The sequence below is a fragment of the Ailuropoda melanoleuca genome, chromosome 17 (assembly GCF_002007445.2).
Source record: "Ailuropoda melanoleuca isolate Jingjing chromosome 17, ASM200744v2, whole genome shotgun sequence".
In the NCBI taxonomy this organism is placed as follows: domain Eukaryota; kingdom Metazoa; phylum Chordata; class Mammalia; order Carnivora; family Ursidae; genus Ailuropoda; species Ailuropoda melanoleuca.
The window spans coordinates 31903539-31915108 of record NC_048234.1 but is presented as its reverse complement, the minus strand read 5'-3'; the positions used below and the strand labels follow the sequence as shown (position 1 = coordinate 31915108).

The window sequence follows — 11570 nt, the reverse complement described above, 5'->3', positions numbered from 1 at the left end:
CGTTAACTTTATAGTCCAAGGACTCCAGATCACTTATTAAAAGTCATATGAAAATGATAAAGGAGTTGCTGACCCAGGACCTCGGAGCTAGAAATCCTCTTCCTCTAACTGGGTGAGGCTTCTGTGTTTACCCGGACATCTGTAGTCATTTAAGATTGCTTCTATGAAAACCGTAATACTTACTTGACTCTTCCATGATTGTTTATAAAGATGAAAATGAAATCTAACCCCCAGAAAAACAAAATGAAATTAGGACAGATGCTGTATTCCTGGTTTTCAGTTTTCCTTTTCTTTGTTTTTTAAGCACCTTGTAGGTGGGAAATGGCAATAAGGATACACTAGCCATCCCGCGTTTTAATATTTTATTCTTCCATGTTTAATATCCATGTTTAGTATCCAAAGAGGTCCTTTTAGTGTTTTTCTACACTAAAGACAGAAATAGTTACTGTTTTGGAAATCTCAAGGAGGCCTGAAAGTGAGTGAATAATGTTCAGAAGTGAAGTGACGTACGGAAGAAGCCACCTCCATTTGGAAAAACGATGTTTTTAGATCCATAGTTTTAGATTCATTGTGGAAGAAATAGGTTGTCATTCAGTGATAGGATCCCATCTTTCTGTCTTTTCTTACTCCCATGTCTTACTTTGGAGTTACTTACTCCCATGGCCATTGGTAGCTTTGTTAGGGATTGCCCTCAGGCTTACAGTAACAGAAGAAGGGGTGTTGAAAAGGGGAAAAATAAGAGCACGGAAGAGAAAAATCCACTAACAGTAAATTTGTGTATCATGCTATTAACCAAGAATGGGCAGAAGGAAGGAGAGTCCTTGTGACTTCTCTGAATTAGGCGATTCCTTGAAATAACTCAGCCACATCCAGTGGATACTTGCTGTCCAGAAAATTCCTGATTCTTGCCTGGATGCTGTGCTCTGTCTATATATGTCCCATTTTAAAGTGAAAGAATATGTCTAGAAATTTCGAGGCATTTTTCTCTTACTGCTCTCTGAACAGCATTTGTCATTTCCAGATCCAAATCCTGCCTAGCCGTCCAGCCCAGCCTCCTGGAAGGCTTTCAGATATTCTCCAGGGAGGAGAGCTTTATCAAGTGTTTATTCTCTTCCAAAGATGCTGATTTCATTGTGTTTCTCACAGATACATAGTTACAAATCACTAGCAAAATTCCATGCCGAGTGGCTTCCAAAGAGGTGACAGGCTGTGTGTGTTTTTGTTTTTTTGTTTTGGTTTGTTTTTTAAGCTCCATCCGCCTCTGAAACGGACTCTCATCCACATGTCTTGCTGAGCGTTCCCTGCAGGTGGCATTTCCCCCCCTAGCGATGCCGCCGTCCTGTGATGTTCCTCCAAGCAGGCCTCGCGGGGATGCTGCGTCCAAGCCGCCGTGTCCAGTTCAGTTGTCTGGGAGACCATAAGAAGGTGTCATGGTCTGATGACATCTTTTGCTGTTGTCCATCTTGCAGGGACAGGAGAGAGTGGCAAGAGTACGTTTATCAAGCAGATGAGAATCATCCACGGGTCGGGCTACTCTGACGAAGACAAAAGGGGCTTCACCAAGCTGGTGTATCAAAACATCTTCACGGCCATGCAGGCCATGATCAGAGCCATGGACACGCTCAAGATCCCCTACAAGTACGAGCATAATAAGGTAGGCGTGGCTCCTCCTGGGAACCGCGGGCGAAGCCGGCCGTGGTGCGGATGCTCTCTTCACACGGCTGGCTTTACAGTGGGTTTTTGTGGCATGCATTTCTCGTCTCCTCCTAAGTGGGACGTGTACTGGTTCCGTATGTTCTTAATAGTTTGTGTTTTTTTCCCCTTAAATCTTTAAAGTCACACCTCTACACAATTAGAGGTGTGTTCTTAGTGATACCGGTGGAAGACATATTCGAATGTTCGGTGATACGTAGACGGAGGTTTAAAATTCTGGAGGGACCATGTTACGTGAAGAAGACAGGTTTGTACGCTCAGAACAAATTGACCAAGGTGAGGGAATTCAGAGAAGAGGCAGTGGCCTTGCTTCAACCTCTCACTCTGTGTGCTTCCTTGAAGAAGAAAAAAAAAAAAAACACAAACAGCTTAAGAGCATTCTGTCCGGTTTAATTTTGGATTTCGTGACTTCCTTTCAGTAGTACCACAGGCTTAATTTTATTTCAGAATAGGTCCATCTGTCACTTCCAATAACCTTTCAAACATGTTTCCCTGCAGTTGTGTTACAGTCATGCAAACTTCTAAAATCACTTGAGAAAGGGTGAGGAAGAAAAAAAAAATCTAAATTTTCTCAGGGCTTGTAGGTGTTGATCTTCTCCTAAGCTGGTAAAACCTCACCTTTTGTTGACAGAACGTTGCATTTGCACCTACACTGGTTTGAGGGCCTTCCTTCAAGTCTTCGACTCAGGGCTATTGATAATCTGTTCTTAAAAATGTTTCCTTATACCGGGTCAGTACATGACAGCAAGAAGCTGGCATGCTCACTGTGACTCACAAACGGAGATTTAACTCCAAGTGAATCATAGGTAAAATAAAGCAATGCTGTGTATCTCCACTTCTCGTACCATCTAGAAGCGTCTAAGTGTACAGATCATCTTAAAAGCCGGCATTTATTTTTCTTGGATGCTTCCTTGAAATCGACTGGCTCTTTCTTATCTCATTAATATTCTGGCACTTAGTATTCCGATGGTGACAAGAAGGTGTCTCCACAAAGAGTAGAGAGACCCTCCACAAAGACTCTTTCCTGTTCCCACCCTCGAGAGTGAAAACAATCAGGGAAGGTTGATGAGCCTGGGAATGTGGTACCTGAACCAGATGAGGCTGCCTGGATAGTTACCCAGTCTAAATGTAGAAGGATCAGAGTTGTACCCCCCCAGTCCCCCACCCAAGAAATTTCAGTGTAATGAGTTTCTGAAATAGTGGCACGCTTGTTTCATTGCGGTTGTAAGAAGATTGTGTGGAAAGAACTGTTTTTTAATGCCAGCGACTTTTTCCAATCTACAGTTACGTGATAATATCATGATCTGACAGATTCTGGCTGATTTAACCATGTGTGGTATGATATACAGTTGATCCTTGAACCACGTGGGGATTAGGGGTGCTAACCCCCCATGCAGGCAAAAATCCATGGATAACTTTTGACTCCTCCAAGACTTAACTAATAGCTTACTGTTGACCAGAAGCCTTACCAATAACATAAACAGTCAATTAGTGCATACTTTGTGTGTTATATATATTATACACTGTGTTGTTAGAAGAAAGCTAGAGAAAAGAAAATGTTATTAAGGAAATCATAAGGAAGAGAAAATACATTTACAGTACTGTGCCAGAAGAATCATTCGGGATCTTGCTTTGAAGTTAGCTTCTCACGTGAGGCCCGTTGATTGTACCATCACATAGATGTGGAAGGTGGAGTGGAACTTACACCTTATTCATGTAACACATTGAAGAATATTTAACAACGTGTGTTACTTGAGCTCTTTGTAACAATTCTAATTAAGGAGACTTTACTGTGATGAATACCATTCAGTTAAAAATCAGCATCATAAAAAGTTATAATAATATGATTTTTCTCGGATATCATAATTACCCTGTGGAATCTTCCCACATTTCTTGGTTACTTAATACACTGCCTAATATAGGGACACGAGTGTGTGCTAGCCTCTGAATTTCTCAGTATGTTTAATCCCCTTTAATTTGTAATATAAATTACTTTGCCGTTTGTTGCATTTTCTCTACAATGCACACGTATTCTGAAGCATCAGTTCTTGCTCGATCCGTTAACTTCCCGAACTCTGCCCACTCCTTGCCTTCGTTAATGCTTATTAAGGACATAATGTCTTCTTTCTATTCCACCCAACTGCCACTTCCTTCTAGAGTTCTTCTCTGCACAACTCCCCCCCGTTTGCCCTAAGTAACCCCACCCTCCTTTAGCAGAAACCATAGTGGATTGTGTTTGTAATTGCCTAGCTTATATTCATTATGACGACTTGGGGGTTGGCCTTCTTTTCCCAACCAGACTCAAAGCTCCTTGAAAGTAGATGATGTTAGTTTTATTTCAGCATTTTTCGGGGACCCTGGCATTGTACTTTGTACATATTAGAGGCTCAAAAAATACTGTTTTAAGTCATTTATCATCTTAGACAACTGAAAGTCTCCTCTTCTGCCCCCTGGTTGTTGAAATGCTTATTCAGATCAACAGATCACCGTTGAAATGGTTTTCTGTGTGTAAGGGAATAAGTACAGTGTGCTGTCAGGGATGCAGGGAAGTTTCATGAGGGCCAGGCAGAAAATCGACAATCCAGAAAAAGTCAAGGGCATGGCTGAGGGTGGGGTGCTTTGGGGTGGAGGAATGGCAGGAGTAAATGTTCAGAGAAAGGGATGTGACTGTGTTGGCCATTTTAACTTGAGCAGAGTTCTTATAGAGGAGGACGAGAAAATAAAATCAAAAAATGGTTTAGAATGTGTTTCTGAAAGATTTTGAATCTAGGCTAAGAAGTTTGAATTTTGTTTTCTTGTGTTTATGAGACCCATTTTCTAATAATATTTTTTGTTTCAGTTAGACTTTTCTACAGAAGTTTCTGGTTGTGATATGATCTCTGTTTTATAAATATTTTAAGGAATTTGGTGTGCATTTTAATAGCAATTACTTGGGAGAAATGCACTGTGATTTATATGATTTTGTGACACTAAAGATCTAAAAAATGTGATTTTTATGAAAGCTTCTTTGCATCTGTGGCCACATTGGTCATAATATATGGTAGTAGCATAAATAAAAACAAACACATTCTAATATTTTTCTCCTAACTTTGTACTTGCTTCTGAGTTCATGTATTTTATAGAGCGAAATGTAGCTTAAAAATAGTATGGCCTGTTCTTAATGGGGGAAATTGTTCACAGTTTCATTTGCTGTGAAATTCGTTCTAGCAATGGGAATACCACACCAGAATATTGGAATTTCTTTGGCTCCTGTGTTAGTGTTACTGCATTGAATTGAGAGTCTCACTGATTAGCTGGGGGGCTGGTGCTGTGGTCAGGGGGGTCCAGGCCACTGTCTGTGCCCTAGATGGTGGTGTGGCATCCCATGCCTTTTTATAGACCTTACACAGTGTTCCAAGGATTGGCTAGCTCAGGAGTAGCTTGTGATAACTTACAAACTTTTATCAAAATAAAGATCAGTTCTTCCCTGGGTGAGTATCCGCTATCCTGTTCTTGAATTTTCTTTGCCAAGCCAGTAATGTTTATAGGTGAGCTGCTTGGACTCCACCCAAGTGAGAGAATATATCTGGAGACTTCTTCTGAATATATTGTGAGCTAGGGTTTGTTGGTTCCTAAATATGACTTTGCTTTTTCCTTAAACACAACTGTTGATAGCTGATGTTAAAAGGGATTAAATGTTTGTCATTTAATCAAATCAAAAGATACATTTAATGCTCCACTAGGTACAAGGCATTCGACTGTGACATTCCTCTGTCATTTTTTACTCTCCAAAAGGGAGAATTTTCATCACCATTATTTTATGGTTTCCCCTCTTACGCAGACCTGTTCTTCTGATTATCTGTTGTTTGGTGCTGAAATGAGCTCTTTATAAAAAAGAAGAGATAAAAAGTTTCTGGGCCCACATGGCTAAGAACTGTGTTGAATTACAGTGGAGGGGGGAATGGACGACGGGGTATTGACCCCTGATTTTCATGTCCTTGTTATCTGTGCCTGGCAGTTGGCATTCTTCCTGCCTCACCTGCTGATCATTCCTATGCAGGTGCACATTACATTATGGTGAGCAAGTTTCTTGTTTGGTAACTCATTGTCTCCGCAATGTGCCACACATGGTGCTTTTGCTCATTGAGTGGATTACCCCAGATTAGCAGATCCAGGTATCCCTTACCGTTGGCTTACAGTTTCTGTGAACTGTGAAATTAGGCTATTCGTAGGGCCATTTCAAAGTACTGACAGGCTTTTCCTGCCTTGTCCAGGCCCAGGAAGAGAAATGAATCCAGCGCAATGCTTCTTCATGCAGTGAACTCATGGTGGTTACTGAGTAGAACTCAGCCACTTGCTAATGTCGAGTAGACAATGTTACCTTTTCTTCTAGTTTCTGCTTTTAAACTTGAAGTCTGGACGACTGGGACTCACTTAGCACCAAAGGCTGCACTTGTCTTTGACTAAGTAGCCAGGAGTTTCCAGGTGTGACACCTGTTACCCTTTCTCCTGGCAGGTGAGTGGCTCTGAGAGCACCTTGCTATAGTACCTTTGTCCTCCCTGTACCTTCTAAGAAAGGGCTTTTCACCGGGAGACGACGTCTTTGAACACTTGCACAGCTTTCTGAATTTTCTGTACTTCCCGAAAAATCTAAGATCCCAGAAGCTGTGTTTCAGAAGAAAAACATAGCCAGGATTCTGGAGAATTTGCCAGTTTATTCCTGCCTTTGATCAGTTGCACAAGAAATTGCTGTACTACTTTTTTCAACATGAAGGAATTCTCTTAGTTTACAAAATGTTAAGAGACGGGTTTCCTTTTAATATTTCTCGCCTACAGAACAAGCACATAATAAAAGCAGAACTTACTAAGTATGTATTTTAGTCTATTCCCCCCAAGAGTTGTATCAGTCAGTGTTCTGTGTTTGCAAGCAACAGAAGCCAACCCTGGCTAACTTAAGCAGAAAAAAGGGCTTAACGAGAACATGAGGGGACCCCGAGAAGTGTGGAGAAACGGAAGGGTAGTTCCTGGAAACCAGAGCAGGTCTGCTGAATTCATCTGTGAGGTGGTTGAACTCTGACCATTTTCATTCTTCTGTAACTCCATTCAAGATTCAGATTCCTGGGAAAACGTGCCTGAGAAGCGTGGCCCGGATTTGGTGCTCACTCTCTGGACAAGGCTGGGGAATTGGATTGACAGCTCCTGCGGGAAATCAGGGTGCAGTTACTAGAGGAAGGGAATGAAGTGGCCACAAATCGCAACGGCCCACTGCTAAATCACACTGTCAGTTTAGAAAAGGAAATGACATCTAGATTCTCTGTGGAAGAAAGCCGTCCGGTTTTGCTCCGCATTTGCGAAGCCTGTCCTAAAGTACAACTTCTCATTCGGGGCTGGTTCAGAATGGGCGTGTGGAGAGGTTGAGGGGTTAGTGATTTAATAACACTTCCATATGAAGGAAGTAGCTGAATGTGAGCCCAAGCCTCGAAGAGCTGAGTAACCTTGGGATTGTCATATTTTTTCCCTAAACCTAAGTTTCCTTACTCTCTAAGCCTCAATGTCCCCGTCTGTAAAATGGGACAGATAATCAGAGGGTTATTTCAAGGGTTAAATAGATAATGCATTTGAAAATGTCTTGTAGATGATAAATAAAAAAGAGGTTGCAGGTTATAAGACAAGGGATCATGGAGGTGATGAACACTGCTAATCTTCTCTATTACGAATAAAACAGAAGATCATTTAAACAGCATGACTAGATACAGGAGGTATTTGAGGGAAACTTTCCTCAGAGTGACAGTCATTGAAATGGGACACCAAGGGAGGTAGAGAAGTCTCCTTATCTGGATGTGTTCAAAAATAGAATGCAATTTTTAACATGTGAAATTCTCGAAGGCAGTTTTGCTGAGATAAGACAAGGGATGGACTGGCCACCCTCTGAAACCCTTCCTAGCACGGTTTTCCCTCATGCTGATTCTCTGATTCCAAAACTCTAAGAAAGCTATTGTAACTTTGTTATAAATTAAATCTCTTCCCTTTCTGGAACGTTGTCCATTCCAGAGCACTTATGAAATTTAAAATCAAAGACAAGAAACAGATTTTTTTAAAAAGATTTTATTTATTTATTTGTCAGAGAGAGAGAGCATGAGCAGGGGGAGTGGCAGGCAGAGGGAGAAGCAGCCTCTCCAGTGAGCAAGGAGCCTGATACGGGACTTGATCCCAGGACCCTGGGATCATGACCTGAGCCGAAGGCAGACGGTAACAACTGAGCCACCCAGGTGTCCCGAAGCAAGAGATTCTAGGTGACAGTGATCTCTAGCCCAGTGGAGATATTTCTTTGCATCTAAATCCAATGAGTGATTTCAATATTTATGTCCATGTAGGTTTTTTTTTTCCTTTTGAATGGTGTTCAAAGGTCAAAATTTAGGGGCGCCTGGGTGGCATAGCGGTTAAAGTGTCTGCCTTCGGCTTAGGGCGTGATCCCGGCGTTATGGGATCGAGGCCCACATCAGGCTCCTCCACTATGAGCCTGCTTCTTCCTCTCCCACTNTTCCTCTCCCACTCCCCCTGCTTGTGTTCCCTCTCTCGCTGGCTGTCTCTATCTCTGTCGAATAAATAAATTAAATCTTTAAAAAAAAAAAGTCAAAATTTAAAAAAAATCAAAGACAAAACAAAACAAAAGTCAACTGCAGATACAGGTGTTGGGGAGATTGTCCGTGATATTATTTCATTTGGGTTGTTGGCTACTGGCCACTGAAGACTGTCTGTACCTTCTCCTAGGAAAACTTTCTATTCTTGCTTCTACAAATCTGAGAGTTTTCTTTTTAATCAAGAGTATAAGGGGATCTTTAGACTTTTCACAACCAACTTGATCTGAGGTTGGTTTACAACCTCCTTCCTTCTCTCTAGGACTCTTGTTGGGAGTTGGGTCACTACTGATTCTCCTGTAGCTTTATCAGCTTTCAGAATTTGTTCACATGCTTTCTTTTCTCTCAATACCTGGCAAATACTTTGTAGCTGCATTTTTGTCTCCTCACTCTATCTTTTTTTCATTGCAGTTCTTTATTCATTTTATACCCCTGATGGCCATGTAAAAGAAGAATGTAAGATTTGTTAAAAATCCCTTTTTCTTCTCTAAAATAACCCTAAGACATGCCATAGCATTTATCTAAGATGAGCATCTTTTTTGTGTGTGTTTTGTTTTTTTTTTTTTAAGATTTATTTTATTTTATTTGAGAGAGAGAGAGAGAAAGAGAGAACGCTTGTGCTCCTGCGTGAGTTGGGAGAAGGGGAGAAGGAGAGGGAGAGAATCTCAGGCAGACTCGCACCAGCACCGAGCACATCACAGGGCTCCATCCCACAACAACCCTGAGATCACAACCTGAGGAAACCAAGGGTCAAACACTTAACCAACTGAGCCAGCCAGGCGCCCCCAGGGTGAGCCTCTTGAGTTCAGTGTTATCAGAGGAGGACTCTGAAGCAAAGAAGGGCTTCAGCAGTAGAGTGAGGCTGACCATTGATTTATTTATTTTTTGGGTTACATACAGAAGAGTGTACACATCATCAGTATTAAGCCACACGTGTTTTTCCGCATCTGCTGATCTAGATCAGTGTGACCAAAAGCTCGGAAGCCTCCTCATGCTGCCTTCCAGTCAGTGCCCCCAACTCCCAAAGGGCGACCACCTCCCAACTTCTAATATCATAGATCAATTGTGTTAGTGTTTGAACTTCTTGTGAATGGAAGCATATAGTGTATACTCCTTTCTGTCTGCTTTATTCTGCTCAACATCACATTTGTGGCATTCACCCCTGTTTTTACTTGTCATTGTAATTCATTTATTCTCATTTCTGTATGTATGATAGCCATACCCCATAGAACTTTATCAAAGTGCTTTATGTCTGGGCTGTATGATCTGCTGGACACCAGCCACAGGTGGCCATTGAGCCTATGAAGTGTGTCTAGTCTGACTCAGGAACTGAATTTATATTTTTATTTTCGTTTAATCTTACTAATTTACATTAAAATTTATATGTGACTAGTGGCTCTGTGTTGGACAGCACTGTTGTATTATCCTTTTTATGAATGTGACAGTTTGTTTATATATACTATTGTTAATATAAGTTTGGGTGTTTCTGGCTATTACAAATAATGCCAATATAAACATTTCCATACCTGTTTTTTGATGAACGTAAGCATGCATTTCTTCAGATTATGTACCTGGGACTTAGAATTACTGAGTCAGAAGGGATATATCTGTTCAGTTTCAATATGTAGATACTATGACAGATTATTCCAGAACAATTGTACCAATTTACACTCTGACCAGCTATCTATGAGAGCTCTAGGTGCATCATGTCCTTGACAGCTCTTGGTATTATTAGTCTTTTTATTTTAGCTAATATAGTAGTTGGATAGTGGTATCACATTGTTGTTTTAATTTGCATTTCTTTGACAATTAGGGATGTTGAACATCTTTTCATATGTTCATTGGCCATTTGGTTCTTTAAAAAAACACTTTTTACTCTTTTTTCCTGCTGGGTTGTCTGATCTCTTATTATTTTATAGGGGTCTTTTACATAGTAAGGATATACATTTCCACTGAGTTAATGTATTGCAAATATCTTCTCTACTTTGTGGCTTGCTTTTTATTTTCTTCTTGGTTCCTTCAGTGGAAAGATGTTCTTATCATTTCCCGCCTTCTGATTAGTGCTTTTTGTATCCTTTAAAAGTAACTTTTGCCTACTTTAAGGTCTTGTAGATAATCTACCAGCTTGTCTTTTAAATATTTTGTTTTTTGCTTCTTACATTTAACCCTAAAATTCATTCAGATGGATTGTAGAGTATGGTGTGAGGCAGGGGATCAAATTTTATTTTTTTCATATGGAGATCTAATTAACCCAACCCATTTATTGAAAAGACCATCCTTTACCAAGTGCAGTGCAGTCACTCAGTTGCAGATCAAGTGAATGTGTTTATGTGCATTTGTTTCTGAACAGTCTATTCCGATTTATTGGTCTGTTTTGTGTATACGTCAGTACTGTATTAAAGGCTAATCTTTGCATTGAGTTTATTTTTTTAAATTTTTTGAAAGATTTTATTTATTCCTTTTGAGAGGGAGAGAGAGAGAGAGAGAGAGAGAGAGAGAGTGCACATAAGCACCCAAGCTGGGGGAGAGTCAAAGGGAGAGGGAGAGAGAGAGAATCTTGAGCCAACTCCATGCTGAGTGTGAGCCTGACACAGGGCCTGATCTTACAACCCCACGATATGACCTGAGCTGAAGTCAAGAGTCAGGTACTTAAGTGATTGAGCCACTCTTTTAATCAGACAATGTAAGTCATTCAGCTGTGGTTTTATTCTGAAGGTTGTACAAGTGTCAGTGTATTTGCTTGTAATTAAAGGTGCATTTAAGGAAGAACATAGCTTTAACTGGTGATAGATTTCCCAGGATGAATCCAAATGTTATGATTGTTCTCTATGATACCAGTGACTTCCGCTTCCTTGAGACCTCAGTTCGTTTTCTTATTTAGTCTGTGTTGGCTGCATAGCTCAGTAGAAGGACATCTATTTTTCCTGGATTAATAATGTGACATTTTTATTATCAAGTAGCTCATTTCAAAGGGTGATGGAGCTGCTGTGTGGTTTTGTCATTATTCAGCAGGGTCGTGTTCTTTCTCACTGTAGCATTTCCTTTAACCAGAGTGGTGACCAGACTGGGAAGGCAGTGGGGTTCTACCAAGTTCCCCCTCCACAAATCCCTCTTTAGGCAACATTACTCTGCACCACATAGATTGGCAGATTTGGCAGATTTGGCACCACATTCCCTTCTTATTTCCTTTCTTCACTATCCACAGCCTATGGGAAGGATTGAATAGGCTTACCTAGATTT

At 40.8% G+C, this 11570-nt stretch overlaps 1 protein-coding gene across 1 annotated transcript in view; it reads left to right on the top strand.

Annotated features, from left to right (window-relative positions):
- The first annotated feature begins 1423 nt into the window (after positions 1-1423).
- Positions 1424-11570, top strand: part of GNAQ (G protein subunit alpha q) — a 176037-nt gene continuing 165890 nt past the window's right edge. The window contains exon 1 of the mRNA XM_034647080.1: positions 1424-1654. Coding sequence (XP_034502971.1) covers positions 1439-1654 — 216 coding nt within the window. The 5' untranslated portion in view covers positions 1424-1438. The remainder of the gene's footprint in view (positions 1655-11570) is intronic.